Here is a 16,669-nt window from a genome sequence, read left to right on the forward strand (position 1 = left end):
TAACTTTCTCAAGAGCACACAGCCAAGAGTCGCTAGAGTCGGATATTGACCATCGGTCTCCCTGCTCTCTGTGCTGCTCGTAGTAATGGGGATCAAGCTGAAAACTCGTGATCCCTGTTACTAAACTATGTTTTCACCCATTCCATCCTGGGTCGGGATGCCCTAGTTCAGGGGCTATCTCTTCCACGGGTCAATGGGCTTCCCATCTCAGAAGGAGGCGCGTTTTATTCATGTTACCCTCTCCCCAGAGCCCAGCACAGGTACATGTGAATGTCCGAGTGAGTTAGTGAATGAAGATGTTCTGTGGTGTCAGAGGACGTCAGGCACACCAGGGTTTTAGTCTCGGCTCTGCCTCTGACTAGCCGTGTGACACTGGTAAGTTAATTGTCCTTAGTTGCTGTGAAATGAGGATCTTGGTACTTAGCCCTTTGGGTTACTGTGTCCCGATGAATGTAAAGATCTGGAACAGGAGCTGGCACATAGTGCAAAATAAATATTAGCTTAAAAGGGGGGGGGGGGGAAGACTAAAAAAAAAAGAGAGAGTTGTGCATTTTGTGAGTGAGTTCTACGTCAGTGGAAGCGAGCAGATGGAGGCTGAAAACGCCCGGGCATTTCATTTCATCCGCACAGGTACTACTACCCTTCCCATTTTACAGATAAGAAAAGTGAGGCACAGAGAATTTAAGTCTTCTAGCCCGACATCTGGGTCAAGACCAGCCTAGGGAACTGTAGAGGGGATGCATCGACGGGAAGGAGGTCAGAGGGAGACAGCCCCGCCAAGTGCCAGCCCTCTGATGGGCCCCCTGGGAACCCAGACCCAGCAGCTCGGGCTAAACGTGCGGCCGGTCCCGCGCTCGGAGGCTTCTGGGCGCCGCCCGCCTCCGCCCCGCCCCTTGCCCTCGGGTGGTCCAATCTCACAGCCCTTATGTAAATGAGGCGCCTAGAGAGAGCCTATGCGCGAGCGGCAGGGGAGTGGTCTTCGTCCACCTCCCGGGCAACGTTCTGATTCATTGTTAAAATAGGAGCTGTGACCCCGGCATCCCACCCGGGCACCTCCTGTGCGTGGAAACCCGAGCCGAGGTCAGTAGTACTGCGCTGCGGAAGCGGGGGAGGGGAGCGGGGAGAGGAGGCCGGTGGGGTAAGGGAGAGGGGCGAGGCATACGGAGAGGGACTGGCTGACCCGCTGGAGAGGTCCAGGAGTCCATTCTCCGGGTGGGGCATGAGTGTCCGCTGAAGGCTTCCCATTGTTACAGCCACACCTAATGTGCATTTTTGAGCATTCTGCCAGTTGGTTGGGAATAAGGAGGAGGAGGAAGCGGGAGCAGTGAGGGGCACACGGAACAGAGCCCCCATCCGCCCCCAGGAAGATGAGCGGCGTATTCCTTCTCAGGCGATGCTCCTTTATATGGCCAGACCAGGAAAGAACCGCCCAAGCTGGGCGGAACCGGTTCGCGCCCCCTCCACCACTGGGGCAAGCGACGTCTCCGGGAGATGATGGCCCAAGAAGGATCGAGGGGCAAGTGGGTACCCCCCTCCAAAACACACATACACAACGGGCCCTGCCACCTCCCCAGGTCTGATGGTGGAGAAGCCAGGAACCTTCGCCCTGGCTGCCCCAGGGGAGGATGAGAAATTCCGCAGCCCTCAGCTGAGATTGGCAACCAAGGCTTTATCCCCTGGTAGGCTTTGCAGGAAACTTGCCAGGTGAGGACAGGTGTGTGGGCTGGTGACCTGGGGGCACCGCAAGGTGCATGGGATTTGGGGAGATGGGTTCCTCTTCTGTCCCACCCTCCTCCTGGGGCTCTGTGTACGTGAGGAAGGGATCTTCAAGTCACTCTTGTCGGGGCATCCCCCCTTCCCCCCTCCCAGGGCGTGGCATTGGAGCTCTCAGTGGCCTCCCCCAGATGGGAGAGCTCTGTGCTCAAGTCAGAGCACCAGTTCAGCTCCTGGGACCTAGAGCAAGGTATGGACCCTTGGTGAGTCTTCGATGCCTCATCTTAAATTGGCATTGGCTTTATCTACAATGTAAGATAACCGTGAGAAAAGGCACTCGAACTTTAGGGTGCACTGAATCACCCGAGAGACTTTTTAACAATGCACAACCCCAGGCCTCACACCTCCAAGAGATTCTGACTGGGTGGATCTGGGGAGGCAGTGAGAATTTATATATATATATATATATATATATATATATATATATATATATATATATATATTTTTTTTTTTTTTTTTTTTTTTTTTTTTTTTTTTTTAAGTAAGCTCTGTGCCCAACATGGGGCTCGAACTCACAACCCGGAGATCAGGAGTCACATGCTCCACTGATTGAGCCAGCCAGGTGCCCCGGGAATATGCATTTTATGAGCAGTTCGGCTGAGTCTAATGCAGGGTCCTTAGAACAGACTTTGAGCAACACTGTGGTAACGACTAGAAATCACATGTCTAAATGCTTGGCAGAGTGCCTGGTGCTTAGTGGGTGCTTCAGGAGTGTTTAAAAAATTTTTTTGTTTAATGTTTATTTATTTTTGAGAGGGGGAGACAGAGCGTGGGTGGGGGAGGAGCAGAGAGAGGGAGACACAGAATCCGAAGCAGGCTCCAGGCTCTGAGCTGTCAGCACAGAGCCCGACGCGGGGCTCCAACCCACGAACCGTGAGATCATGACCTGAGCTGAAGTCTGACGCTTAACCGACTGAGCCACGTAGGCGCCCCGGGAGTGTTTATTGAGTGAATAAATGAATGGATGGATGACCTTATTTCCTCGGTCCTTGTCTGTCTAGGGGCAGCTGAGGCCGGGTTCCGGGTGGTCCACCAGCCAATTACCTGGCCCTTGCCTGCCCCCCTTTCTTCCCGGTGGCCACCATCGGATCGCAGGAGCTGCCGTGGCCTGACTCAGCCAATATGGAGGGGGGTGCTGGGACTGTCCCCTGTGAACACTTTGAGGCCAACGCGCTTGCCCAGGGTTGCTGTCAAAACTGCTTTCACCCCGAGGAGGCCCACAGAGCGAGGAGCCAGGTAGGCCAGCTTTCCTGAGCGGGTGTGGTGTTCTGGGATGGGGATGTTCATGACGGATTGCCCCTGGCTGGGCCACTCACTTGCGGCCGAACCCAGACACTGGCCTTCCTCCTGGGCAGAACCCCGGTTCTGCCGTCTGTTCCACGAGGTGCTGGGACCACAGTACGTTTCCCAAATGTGAGTCACTCTTCTGCTTTTATGATTTTTTTTTTTTTTTTGCCATAGCCTCACGCAATCTAGTACTTACTTTATTGTTCTTTAAATAAACACCCTTTTAAACTTTATATTGAAACGCAACTTTCTATCATCCCTATAAATCGAAAACCAGGATCATATCCTTTATATAGAAGGTTAAAAAGGAAGAACGAAAAAAAAAAAATCTGAAACGTCTTTAAATTCTAGCTAGAGAGTCTTGTCGGCTGAAGGCCGGTTCTGAGCCTGAAGCTCGCTGTCTCTCTGTTACAAAGGGAGATTGGCGGGTGTTAGGGAGACATTAAAGGCACCCCAGCACCCACAGGAGACTTTCTCCTTGAAGGCATTGAAGGAGTGAAAGGGAATGTGTTTTCTCACTTGGCAAGCCGTGTGGTCTTAGGCCAAGCCCCCGCCACACGTAATCCCAGAGCCCTAGGAGAAGCAGGGGACCTGTGAATCTCCACGGACCCCCTCCAGCCTTGACCCCGCCTGCCTCCGCCCCCCTCCCCCCGCCCCCATGGCTCCATCATTCCCAGAGGATCCCGAGGCTCCTCTGAAGGCCGGCAGCCGGTTTATGCAGGGCGTCAGGCTCCACGAGGTGGCCATTATAAGGGAGTTGCTGTTCAGCTTTGAAAGCAGGCAAGCCAGAGTTCCAAACCTGGGTTTGCCCTTTACCTGCTGTGTGGCCTGGGGCCACTTACCCTCTCTGGCTCCACTCTCCTAATGGGTAAAGCGGGGCAACGGGGCGTTCTCGCTCAGGGCGTCTGGCACTGTGTAGCCCAAGTCACATGTGGTTAATTCAACATTTATTTATTTTGGGGACAGAGAGAGACAGAGCATGAACGGGGGAGGGGCAGAGAGAGAGGGAGACACAGAATCAGAAACAGGCTCCAGGCTCTGAGCCATCAGCCCAGAGCCCGACGCGGGGCTCGAACCCACGGACCACGAGATCGTGACCTGGCTGAAGTCGGACGCTTAACCGACTGCGCCACCCAGGCGCCCCCACATGTGGTTAATTCAATACACATCAGTTTCCTCTCTCCCGCCTTCCCGGCCCGAGAAGTCAGTCTGGAGGATTCTTTTCTACCTGTCTTGACACCACCAACAACAGCGCTCTACCCTCAGCCCCAAGTTCAGGGAACATGCCTGAAAGCCCCGTGGGTCTGTCTCTGAGGCACATGCCCTTCCCCAGCGGCTGGGGAGATGGCACGTGTGGGAACAGGAGGAGAAGCTTAGATACAGACAGGTCCGCATTCTAGAGTCAATCCAGCCACTTCTGGGCTGAGACCTGGGGCCAGCTCACGTGTTCACACTGTTCATACTGAACGGGTGCTTAAAAGGTGCCAGGCGTTATGCTACCCGAGAGTATGCAGAAGTGGCCCCAGGTCCCAGGGCAACCCTCTCCCTGAAGCGTACTGTAGCTCCCCTAGGAACCTGGGTCCGGGATGCCTCTGTGCTCTGCTCTCAGCTGAGCTTTCTATAGGCTGAGAGATGGGGGAGGGATTATCCCTGGAAATCACATGGGCCACCAGGTCAAGGCCAGGGTCTGCACGGAGGGAGGTGGGAGGGTCCTGCTGTCTGTCAGGCACACATCTCTTCCAATGTATTTATTCTTTTTTTTTTTTATGTTTATTTATTTTTGAGAGGGCGCGAGAGAGACAGAGTGTGAGCAGGGGAGGGGCAGAGAGAGAGAGGGAGACACAGAATCCAGAGCAGACTCCAGGCTCTTGAGCTGTCAGCAGATAACCTGATGCGGGGCTCAAACTCATGAACGCGAGATCATGACCTGAGCTGAAGTCGGACGCTTAACCGATTGAGCCACCCAGGCGCCCCTATTCTTTTTTTCTTTTTTTAAGTTTTACTTATTTAAATAACCTCTACACCCCATGTGGGGCTCGAACTCACAACCCCGAGAACAAGAGTCACATGCTTCTCTGACTGAGCCAGCCAGGCGCTTCTCAGCGTATTTATTCTTAAATGTGTTTAACATCCTATTGATTTAACACTAATGAAATTCTCTTTAATGGTTTTACATCTTTTATTATACATACGATGTACACACCGGCTCCTGTTCTAAGCCCTTTACAGGTATTAACCCGTTTAATTCTCGTGACCCCCCTAGGAGGTGGGTGCTTTTATCACCCCGGTTTTGGAGATGAGAAACCCAGGCTCAGAGAGGGAAGCCACCCAGCTGAGGTCACCCAGCTGGGAAATGGAGGTGCCAGGATTGGGCCTGATGTCTGTCTGAGGCCAGAGCCCGTGCTGACCCGCCAGACAGGAAATCAAAGCCAGGGACTGGCTACTGGGACCGCTCACGGGGACAGTGGGTAGCGTCGGGGGCCGGGGGTGAAAGCAGGGAGGAGGTGCCATGACAGGCGGGGGGGGGGGTGTCCTGCTTGGGCCCAGCTGGGCTGGACCCCTTTTTGGTACCCCGCGCTTCTGCTCCCTCCTCATTCATGTGGCAAGGTCCCCAGGGCGGCCAAGGCGCCAGGCTGGGCTGTGGATCTGACACCTCCCGCTGTCGAGTTCTGATCAGAATCTGGCTCCGGGGCAGGGGGCGAAACTGAACCCAGACGGGCCTCCTCTGGCTTGGACGGCACGACAGATACGCCGGCCCCACTCCCGGGCGCTGCCCAGGGCCCGCGGGTGGCTTTCTTGCAATCCGGGGCAGTCTCTGCCCACCCTGAACCGTGGCCAGGCTGTGGCCTCGGCCCCGGGCGCTGAGCTCCGGGGTCCCCGGGGAGCCCGTGCCCGGGGCCCCCGCCCCGCCCGGCTCTCAGGTGAGCGGGCGGGGATCAGGTTCCTGCGGGTTTCGTGTCCCGCATTGTTCTTGGCTGGGCCCCGGCTTATGAAAGAGTAATGAGGGGCCCCTGCTCGCAGCCGGCCCCTCTAAGGTTTCGCTGCCTCGGCCGCCGCCACCACCACGGCCCAGAGTCAAGGCCTGGGAGGGCGGCAGCGTGGGGGCCTGAGCCGGAGCCCCCCGGGGACGAGGGTGCTGACAGCCGCCAGCCGCCACCGCGGAGCCCGCCGCCCAGGTAACCTGAGAGGAGGCGGGGTGCAGGGTGCTGTGGCCGCTGTCTCCCACCTCCGGGGAGGGCCCGCCACCCCGGGGAGGTGGGGAGGAATGGGGGGGCCTTCCCGGAGGTGAGCGGCCGTTCCCCCCGGGTGAGCCCGGCACCAGCCTTCGCAGGTGTGGCCCTGCTGAGGGCGAGGGAGGGACAGAAGGGCCTTGGGCTCAGGGCCCCACCCGCCCCCCTGGGGCCTGGACCCTCCCGCCCGCCCCACCCCCGGAGCCCCCTGCCCCTCCTTTAGCCCCGAAAGTCTCTCCTTCCTCCAAGGTCTTGCTCAGACCTCAGACTTCCTTTTTCACCCATTGCCTTCAGTCTCCAGGCCGGGCTGGTCCTTGTCCTCACCCTCCCCTCCTCACCCTTGTTTTCCAGCTATGGAAGACCCCACCCTGCTTTTGCGTCCCTTTGTTTACCTCCCACCCTCCGGCACACACACGTCCGCGTGCAGCAACACGCATGTAGTAATGAACTTAATGCAAACGCGTGTGTCAGCGTACCCACTCCCCGGACTTGCATACGCACGCACGTGGGCCCGCTCGCACCCGCCCGGGCTTTTGTGCAAACACCTACCTGTCCACACACATGTGCGTGCACACACCCTCTATCTCCGCCAGCCCCCCCCCCCCAGGCTTGGGTCCCAAGAGGCGCTTCCAGCCTGACGGACAGTTCTCCTTGAGAAGCCTGAGATCCCAGGAGGAGATGCCCGGACACTTCCATCCGGCCTGGTGGGGGGAGGGGCTGCGTGGGGGGGAGGGGAACCCCCACGTGGGCCAGGAGCTGCCTCCTCTCTCCAACTCTGCCCCAGGAGCGGGGGAGCCCTCCAGGTGCTGAGGTGCCTTACTGCGACCTGCCTCGCCGCCTGCCTGTCTCTGAGGGTCCTCTCGGTTCCTCGACCTCCGGCTGCCAGTCCGTGGTGGGCCTGGGCCTTGGGCCAGGGCCAGAGAGGTGGGTAGAGCCCCAGGCTTGGGGAGGGGCTCCCGAGGGGAGGATGCCCTCACCCGCCCCCCACCCTGCACCCCTTCACGATGGCAGGATCTGTCTGTGCGGGCTGCCGGTGTGGGTCATATGGTCAGGTCACACGGCCTGGGCATAGGCAGGCAGTGGGCATGTTCCTGGGGCCCTAGCTCAGTTTGCTCTGGGGAATGGAGCTGCCAGGCACCCACCCCGCAGGGGGCATGGCCCCCCACCGCTCACATTTCCTGGTTCCCTTTGCACAGCTTTAAAAGATTAAACAGTGTCAGCGCTGGAGGGGGGCGGGGGCGGGGCGCGGCACCTGTTACCACCCACCTACCTGCTCCAGGCTCTGGGATTCCCTCCACGCCCAGGCCTGAGCTGAAGTCCCTCTTTAGGCCAAGGTGCCTTGGGAGGTCGTGGTTGAGGGTCTGGAAACCTGGGTTCCAGCTTCAGTTCCATCCCTGATGGGCAAAGGGAGCATGGGCAAATGTTTCCCCTCCTCCATGCCTCAGTTTCCCTGTTTAGGAAATAGGAATTGAATCAGATTGGCTTTGCTTGGGGAACATGCATTCCTCACAGGGAGGTATTATTCTAAAAACAAAACAAAAACCAGCTCTGCCATCAAATATGTTTCAGAAAGGCTGGGATAAACAGCTTTGAATATCTCTCTTGCAAGACTTGTCAGCACCTTTAGTTTGCTAGCGGGCCTTGGGCTTTGGGGTAGGGGAGGTAGGAGAAGTGTGTGGTATGTCCGAGACTCATTTGACCACAGACCTCTTTTTCACGGCCATTATCCCTTTCCATCTTATAGGTCAGTCTGTGGGTCACTCTTTGGGGAGACTGCCATCTGTAAGCCTTCCCGGGCCTGTGGCTGTCCTGACTGGCTTCCTAAACCAGGGCTTTACTTCACAATGCAGCTGTAGCCCTTCCTAGCTCTGTGACCTTGGCCAGTCCCTTGACCTCTCTGAGCCTCAGTGTCTTCATCTGTAAAATGGGCATCATTACACACGTTTCAAAGGGAGACTGTTGTCGCTGAAAGAGCCGGTCCATGTGAAGAGCCCAGCACAGAGAGCCCTTGGTGTTAGCTCCCTCCTTTGCTCTAATGCGAGGTGTGTGTGTCCCTGGGTGGGGGTATCACTCCCTAATTCCCATGACTTTTGGGGGAAGAAGTCATAGGTCTGTCTCTTCTCCCAGGGGCCCGTCAGCAGGGTCCTCTGCAGAGGGCCCCACAGCCGCCCCCAGGAGCCAGGGCCAAGAGGCAGTGCCCTACCTGGAGGGTCTGGCCTCCTCCCTGAGCGGCAGCTTCGACGAAGGCCCCGACTCCGGCACCAGCTCCAGCCCTGAGTGCAACACCCCTGATGATCCCAGCGACTCGTCCTCCGTGGTGAGCTGGGGATGAAAAGCTGGGGACACGATCGCCCCCTCTGTGCCAGCCCTGGGGTCCCGCCCACAACTCCAGACAAGGGCTGAGCCTCTCACACCAGGGAGCCGGGCCAAGGTCCTCTGGAGACTTAGCCAGCTGGACCAACCGCCTGGGAGGGGTGCGGGGGGTCTCTGCAGGGCGGGCCCAGGGGGCTGGGGCTTGGCTGCGAAAAGACGGAAGGAGTTTCAGGTGAATCACCAACCGGGTCAGCCTTCCAAAAACTCTCAAGGTCACAGAGGGCCGGGATGTCGGGCGTGCTGCCTAGACCTCGGACAGAACTGGTCCTGAGCCCTGTCCTGGTCACACACCACTGAACTCCATGACCAGCCCTGGGATAGATCTCCGAGGGACAGAGGAGAGGGAGCAGGCTGGGGGGCCCAGGGAAGGGCTGGGGGACATCTGCCTGGGAGCTTCCGGGGGTACTCACCCCTCAAAGGGCTGTCACAGGGCAGAAAAGGCAGGCTATCTGTGAGACCTCCAAGGGGAAGTGATGGGATGGCAGGTGTGGGTTCAAGAAGACTCACCACCCGCTCAGAGGTAGAGACTTTTATGGCCCCATTTTGGGGTAAGAAAACTGAGGCTTGGAGAAGGGAAGCAACTTACCTAAGGCTACCTATCTGGGAAGTGGAGGGGCGAGGCTTTGACCTCACTTCTCTCTGGACCCTGGGAGTGCCTCTGGGGACGGGGGGCTGCTGTGCCACTGCAGGGAGTCCAACTGGCCTGGGTTCAAGTCCTCCTCCCACCTCAACTGTTTCCCAGCTGTGTGACTTTGGGCGGAGTTCTGAGCACCAACATACATGCCTACCTCGTGGGTTGATTGAAGGTTAGCTAAGTTCGTGCCTTAAGGAGCCCAGCACAGTGCAGGGCATTCAGCAGGTGCTCTTTCAATGTCGGTGCCTTTCTTTTCCTTCTGCCCGTCTCGTGCTGGGGGCACAGGCCCAAAGGCTCCAAATACGCTTTTCCTCCCTTCCCCGGCAGGACTGGGACACTGTTGGAAGGCAGGAAGAGGCTCCCAGCTGGGACGAGCTCACCGTGATGATCCCAAGGAAGCCCCAGGAGGGGCCCAGAGCTGACAGTGCCCGAAGGGTTCCATGTCCCGTCACCCGGGCCCCTGCGGGAGGAGATACCGCAGGCCAGAGAAAGGAAGGTGAGTCCTTCCAGGCCAGGTTGGTCCCCGTGACCACAGGTGTGGTGATGGCCTGAGGCCTGGCCAGATCTCCCTGGCCATCTGGGTCCCCTGGCACAGCTTCCTTTGGTGACCCGAGTAATCGTAACAGTTGCCATATAATTGAGGAGCGGCCATGGTGTGCCATACGTCAGCTGTATTTCTTTTTATTATTATTTTTAAACGTTTATTTATTTTTGAGAGAGAGACAGAGACAGAGTGCGAGCAGGGGAGGGGTAGAGAGAGAGGGCGACACAGAATCCGAAGCAGGCTCCAGGCTCCCAGCTGTCAGCACAGAGCCTGACGCGGGGCTCGAACTCACGGACCGCGAGATCAGACCTGAGCCGAAGTCGGACGCTTAAGCAACTGAACCACCCAAGCGCCCCCATGCTACCTGCTTTAAATACATCATCTCACGACTCGTTGGTTAGGACCAGGTTGCAATTGACAGAAACTGGCTGCACATAAACGGAATGACTCACATAAGTAAAAAGTTTAGGGGTTTGTGACTTCAGGCATGGCTGGATCCAGCTGTTCAAATACTATCAGAAATCTGGTCTCTGCTATGTTTCCTTCCGCGCTGCCTTCATTCTCCCCCAGACCTTCCCCCAGTCAGGGCACAATGAGCAATATCAGTACCAGGCTGTATCCTATCTGCATATCAGCTCCCAAGACAGAGGGTGCAGTCTTCCCATAGATGTTGCTCAAGTCCCAGGAAGGGTTCTCCCTGGGGCCCGGCATGGGTCATGTGCCCGTGCCCTGGTGATCAGGGATGGGGTCAGACCCCTGTGCACACCTCATGGCCTCAGAGCGGGGGAAGAGACTGCCCAAAGGAAATCAGGGCGACGTTGTGCGCAGAGAAAGGGAAAAGGCTACCGGGCAGGCCAAGCCCCCAGATGCCCATGGCACTGGTTAGCATCTCGCTGACTTGTGAACCCAGTGTGGGTGATGGGAGCATGTGGAGCATGGGAGATGGGGGGAGAGGAAGCCCGTGGGGGCGGGGGGCCACCCACAACTTGCACCTCCCTCCAAACATGGTTCTCCTGCAGTCTGTTCCATGTCCCCAGCATGCTGGAAGCTCAGGCCCCAAATCGTGTGTTCCCCCGATTTCTCTCTTTTCTTTACCCTTTATATTCAATCCTCAGCAGCTCTGGTTAGCGCCACCTGGAAAACACACCTCTCAAATCTGTCCCCTTCTTGTCTTCTGCGCAATACTCGCTGGCCCAGCCACCGCTGCCCCTCGCTGGGATTGTGGCCAGAGCCCCCTCAGAGTCCCCGCTTTGCTGCCCAGCGCTCTTCCGCCCATTGCCCACAGCAGCTGGAGCCTCTTTTAAAAACATGAATCAGGTCTTGTCATCACCCCACCCCCACTGCCTGGCCCTATCAGCACTGGGGAGAGGGTGCATGGGAAGAAGTAATCTCACAGGGAACACAGGGAGCCAACTGCCTCCCTGGAATGCGAGTGGCCTGGTAGGCAAGTGGGATTTTGTACGAAATACCTGTTCTCTTGCTTCTAACACGGAGGCAGTGGAGTGGGCGAAACTCACTGTGTGACCTGCTCGGTCGAAGTCAGTCACCACTGTCCTCCCCGTGGCAGGCTCCCAAACTGCAGGCAGGGCCCCCCCCCCCCCCAGAGGCCCAGGAGGAATTAGCCAACGCCCAGCTGGCTGAGAGACGGGACACAGTGCCCTAGGACATCTGTAGAGCTTGGCTTGTGTGTGCCCACGAGTGGGGCTGCAGGAGTGAAGTCAGATCCTGGGTGGGCCAGGCTGAAAGGGATTCTTGAGATGGGCGGGCAGGGGAAGAAGCCAAGGTTGGGGGCGATGACCCAGCTGGGAGCACTGAGAGGAGTGACAATCGCCATCTCAGCCAGCACCCAGGCACGGCGTGGGATGCGGCGCTCAGAGCTGGAGGGTGGCTGCACAGTATCATTGAGCTCCTCTGCTGTGCTTAGCACTTTTCCGAAGCCCGGGAGACACAATGGAAAACTAGAAGGTGAGGCCCCTCCCCAGATGGAACTGGGAGGCCAGTGGGGGCGGCCAGAGCCTTTGCCCAGCCAGGGGAAGTCTCTGGAATTTAATTCAAATGCAGTTGGGAGCCCCTGATGTTTTTCCAGTCTTTTATTCTCAGATAATTTTTTTTTTAATGTTTATTTATTTATTTTTGAGAGAAAGTTCGCACAAGCAGGGGAGGGACAGAGAGAGAGGGAGACACAGAATCCGAAACAGGCTCCAGGCTCCGAGCTGTCAGCACAGAGCCCGACGCGGGGCTCGAACTCACGGACCGTGAGATCATGACCTGAGCCGAAGTCGGACGCTCAACCGACTGAGCCACCCAGGCGCCCCTGAGATCATTTTAAATTTATAGAAGAGTTGCAAAGCGTACAGAGAGTTTCTGTTCTACCCCTTGCCTGGTTCCCCTGATGTGGACATTCTTCCAGAGCCATAGTATAGTTACCAAAATTAAGAAATCAACATTGGGACGCTACTAGTGTCAAAACTATAGACTTTATTTGTATTCACCTGTTTTTCGACTCCCGTCCGTCTGAGGTCCTACCGTCCCATCCAGGACCCACACTGCATTTAGTCTCCATGTCTCCCCAGTCTCCTCCAGTCTGATGGCTTTTCGGTCCCTCCTTGGACGCAGGGGTGAGTGATCTAGCCAGGTTTCCTTTTGGAAAGGATCTCCCTGAATGGGACGGCGAACCTGGGGGCCCACAGCACACACGTTGGGGCATCAGTTCGTCAGGCAACAACGAAAAATTTAAGCGCTGCTCTCTGTGTGGTTCTGGCTCCCGGCTAGGCGCCGGAAATTCAGACTTCGGTGACAGCAGCTCAGAACGTGTGGAAAGAGACAGAGCTTTCCCAAGCAGGAGGAGAGGGAATCTCAAGCACGGCCTTTAACGAAAGCAGTTGTGGTTCCTTCGAGATGAGGCCACAGTGCCCTTTGCTTCTCTCCTGATGAAGCAGCGGCCCGGGGACACGCACAGAGCCGGCGGCCACCCCACGCCGGATGACCAAAGGATAAGGGGGCTGGTGGGTGACCCCGAGGTCATGGCGGCCCCTTCATGAGGACGGGAGTTGTGAAGAGGTGCCTGCTTAGGACAGTTAACAAAAATCTCTTAGACCAGGGCTGCTTATGCAGTAATGTGCATGCAAATCACCTGGGCATCTTATTAAACGTAGATTCGGGGCAGGGTGCCCAGGGCGGGGCGGGGCAGGGGGGTGAGGGGGCTGAGATTCTGCGTTTCTAGCAAACTCCCTGGTGAGGCTAATGCTTCAGGTTCACAAAAGGCCAGCCCATCCTCATGGCAGCTCTGACAGGAGCTTCTAGGGCAAGGGCCTCTCTGGGTGTAGGGAACGGGAGCTTTCTAGAACTATCACAGTGAAAGAGGCTCATTAGAAGAGATGGGGGAATTTCTCAGAACCCAACCGCAGGAGTAGAACAGGGAAAGGGAAGTTGCTAGGTGGCTGCTGCTGGACCCCCCCCCCCCCCCCGCCTCTCGGGGGTTACATGGGCTGTTGCCAAAACTGCTCTCTATGAATTTGTTCCGGGACCCGCAGGCCATGTGCCTTTCCAGCCCTGGAGCCTACCTCCCATGGACTGAGTCAGGCTGGGTTTTCAAGTTCAAATCCCAGCCTCAGCTTGAGAGAGGCCACTAAGCCCCCTCCAATCTGCCTTATTTACAGGGGCGCAGTCACCTCGTATGGACAGTGGAGCCTCTAAGAAGGGGCTGTGGGCTCTGCCTTCATCATCTCCTCTCGGGGCGCCTGGGTGGCTCAGTCTGTTAAGCATCCGACTTCCGCTTGGGTCGTGATCTCGCGGTTCGTGAGTTCCAGCCCCGCGTCGGGCTCTGCGCGGACTGCTTGGAGCCTGGAGCCCGCTTCTGATTCTGGGTCTCCCTCTCTCCCTGCTCCTCCCCTGCTCACGCTCTGTCTCTCTCTCTCAAAAATAAGTCAGTGTTAAAAACAAAAAAATCATCTCCTCTCTCCAGACACTTGCAGCGGGAGCCTAAGTGCTGGTCAGCACTGGGCCAAGCTCCGGGGAGAAAGTGGATACTTCTTGGAGCAGCACCGCTCAGCGCTGACCCAGGCTTCCTGTGCAACGCCACAGAGCGGACCTCGAAGTGCCACCCCCCAGGCTTCCTCTCTCCATCGTTCTACCCAAAGGGACGTTATCCAGACTGCTTCCACGCAGCTCGCTAACCCCCGAGCCTCCTCTCCCCAACAAATCACCCAACGGGACAACCCCAGGACCTCTTTCACACAGCAAAACACTCCCAGCGCATCCTCTCCTTCAAGACTTGTCCAACGGGATAACCCCAGAGCCTCCTCTCCCAACAGAACCACTCAACGGGACAACCCCAGGACATCCTGTGCCCAACTGGACAACGCCAGAGTGTCCTCTCCCAACAGAACCACTCCAAGGGACAACCCCAGGACATCCTGTGCCCAACGGGACAATCCCAGAGCCTCCTCTCCCAACAGAACCACCCAACGGGACAACCCCAGGACATCATGTGCCCAACGGGACAACCCCAGAGCCTCCTCTCCCAACAGAACCACCCAACGGGACAACCCCAGGACATCCTGTGCCCAACGGGACAATCCCAGAGCCTCCTCTCCCAACAGAACCACTCAACGGGACAACCCCAGGACATCCTGTGCCCAACGGGACAACCCCAGAGCCTCCTCTCCCAACAGAACCACTCAACGGGACAACCCCAGGACATCATGTGCCCAACGGGACAATCCCAGAGCCTCCTCTCCCAACAGAACCACCCAACGGGACAACCCCAGGACATCCTGTGCCCAACGGGACAATCCCAGAGCCTCCTCTCCCAACAGAACCACTCAACGGGACAACCCCAGGACATCCTGTGCCCAACGGGACAACCCCAGAGCCTCCTCTCCCAACAGAACCACTCAACGGGACAACCCCAGGACATCATGTGCCCAACGGGACAATCCCAGAGCCTCCTCTCCCAACAGAACCACCCAACGGGACAACCCCAGGACATCCTGTGCCCAACGGGACAACCCCAGAGCCTCCTCTCCCAACAGAACCACCCAACGGGACAACCCCAGGACATCCTGTGCCCAACGGGACAACCCCAGAGCCTCCTCTCCCAACAGAACCACCCAACGGGACAACCCCAGAGCCTCCTCTCCCAACAGAACCACCCAACGGGACAACCCCAGAGCCTCCTCTCCCAACAGAACCACTCCACGGGACAATCCCAGGACCTCTTCTACCCAAAAGGACAACCTTAAAACCTCTTGTACCCAATGGAACAACCCCAGAACCTCTTCTACTCAACGAGACTACCCGCAATCTTCCTCTCGGCGGGACAACCCTGGAACTTCCTCCCCTCGATGCTCCACTCAACGGAACAATCCCCGGAATGCTTCTCCCCATCGTACTAACAAAGATATCCCCTGGGCCTCCTTTCCCCTCCGCCCAACCCAGAGTGAAGGCCCCCGAACCTCCTCCCCATCTCGCTCCAAGCAAAGTGAGGTCCCCTGGGCATCCATTGCCCTTCGGCCAACCCAAGGTGACAGGCCTCAGACCTCATCTCCCAGTAGGCCAGCTCAGCGTGACCCACCCTTGTCCTCCTCTGGATCTACTCAGTATAGCCCACCACCCCGGGCCACTTCCTCTTCCCATAACCTGGGCCACCACAGTGCCTCCCGGACTTCTTCACCTCTGTACCCTGCTACCCGCGGGGCACCCCAGACCTCTTCTGAGCCCTCCCAGCCTCCATGTTCTGTGTGTATTGGGCATCGGGATGCTCCTCGAGCTTCTTCCCCTCCTCGCTATTTGCAACATGACCCCTTCCCTTTCTTCCCAGACCCCCACGCATCTGAGAGTGAATCGCCCCACCACAACCCCCCCTATATACCTCCAGCTGTGTGCATCGGACACCGGGATGCCCCCCGGGCCTCCTCACCCCCCCGCCACGCCCAGTTTGATCCCTTTCCCTTCCTCCCAGACACATCAGATGCTGAGACTCAGTCCCCCCAGCACGATCCTCCTCAGTTCCCCCCACCTGTATGTATCGGGTACCGTGATGCACCCCGGGCCTCCTCCCCGCCTCGCCAGGCCCCAGAGCCCTCCCTCCTGTTCCAGGATCTCCCCAGGGCCAGCACCGAGAGCCTTGTCCCCTCCACAGACTCTCTGCACGAGCCTCCTCACATCCCCACCCCCGTGTGCATTGGGCACCGGGATGCCCCCTCCTTCTCATCCCCACCACGCCAGGCCCCTGAGCCCTCCCTTTTCTTCCAGGATCCCCCAGGGACTAGTATGGAGAGCCTGGCCCCCTCCACCGACTCTCTGCATGGCTCCCCAGTGCTGCCCCCCCAAGTGTGCATCGGACACCGGGATGCACCTCGAGCCTCCTCCCCGCCCCGCCACCCCCCCAGTGACCTAGCGCTCCTGGCATCCTCACCTCCGCCGGGCAGCTCCGGGGGCTCCCGGGGCTCGGCGCCCCCTGGGGAGACCAGGCACAACTTGGAGAGGGAGGAGTACAGCATGCTGGCCGACCTGCCCCCGCCCAGGAGGCTGGCGCAGAGGGAGCCAGGCCCCCAGTGCGGCAACGGGGGCCGTACCCGCAGCCCTGGCCGTGCAGAGGTGGAGCGCCTCTTCGGGCAAGAGCGCAGGTGAGCTCAGGGCGGGGTCAGCTGGGCGGGGTGGGGAGGAGGCTCGGCAGCAGGACAGGTGGAAGGTTCACAGGCTTAGGTTGGCAGGTGGAAAGGGTTCAGACCCCCCACCCTGCCACTTACTGGCTGTGTGACCTTGGGCAAGTCACTTCATCTCTGTTTCCACATTTTCAGAGGCGTGTGTGTGTGTGTGTGTGTG

At 58.0% G+C, this 16,669-nt stretch overlaps 1 protein-coding gene across 7 annotated transcripts in view; it reads left to right on the top strand.

Moving 5' to 3' along the window:
- Window positions 1–960: 960 nt before the first annotated feature.
- LOC101094113 (TRIO and F-actin binding protein) overlaps window positions 961–16,669 on the top strand; it is a 53,201-nt gene continuing 37,492 nt past the window's right edge. For 2 of the 7 annotated variants that reach the window (XM_045062340.1, XM_045062339.1), the window contains exons 1-6: window positions 1,407–1,704; window positions 2,775–3,009; window positions 7,075–7,214; window positions 8,418–8,607; window positions 9,625–9,793; window positions 13,806–16,470. In XM_045062340.1, the coding sequence (XP_044918275.1) occupies window positions 2,896–3,009; window positions 7,075–7,214; window positions 8,418–8,607; window positions 9,625–9,793; window positions 13,806–16,470 (3,278 nt within the window). In that variant the 5' untranslated portion in view covers window positions 1,407–1,704; window positions 2,775–2,895. Of the gene's footprint in view, window positions 1,081–1,216; window positions 1,705–2,774; window positions 3,010–7,074; window positions 7,215–8,417; window positions 8,608–9,624; window positions 9,794–13,805; window positions 16,471–16,669 lie in introns of those variants that run through there. The other 5 variants (XM_045062337.1, XM_045062342.1, XM_045062336.1 and 2 more) reach the window with 5 other exon arrangements.

This window comes from Felis catus, chromosome B4 (genome assembly GCF_018350175.1).
Source record: "Felis catus isolate Fca126 chromosome B4, F.catus_Fca126_mat1.0, whole genome shotgun sequence".
NCBI classification, from domain to species: Eukaryota; Metazoa; Chordata; class Mammalia; order Carnivora; family Felidae; genus Felis; species Felis catus.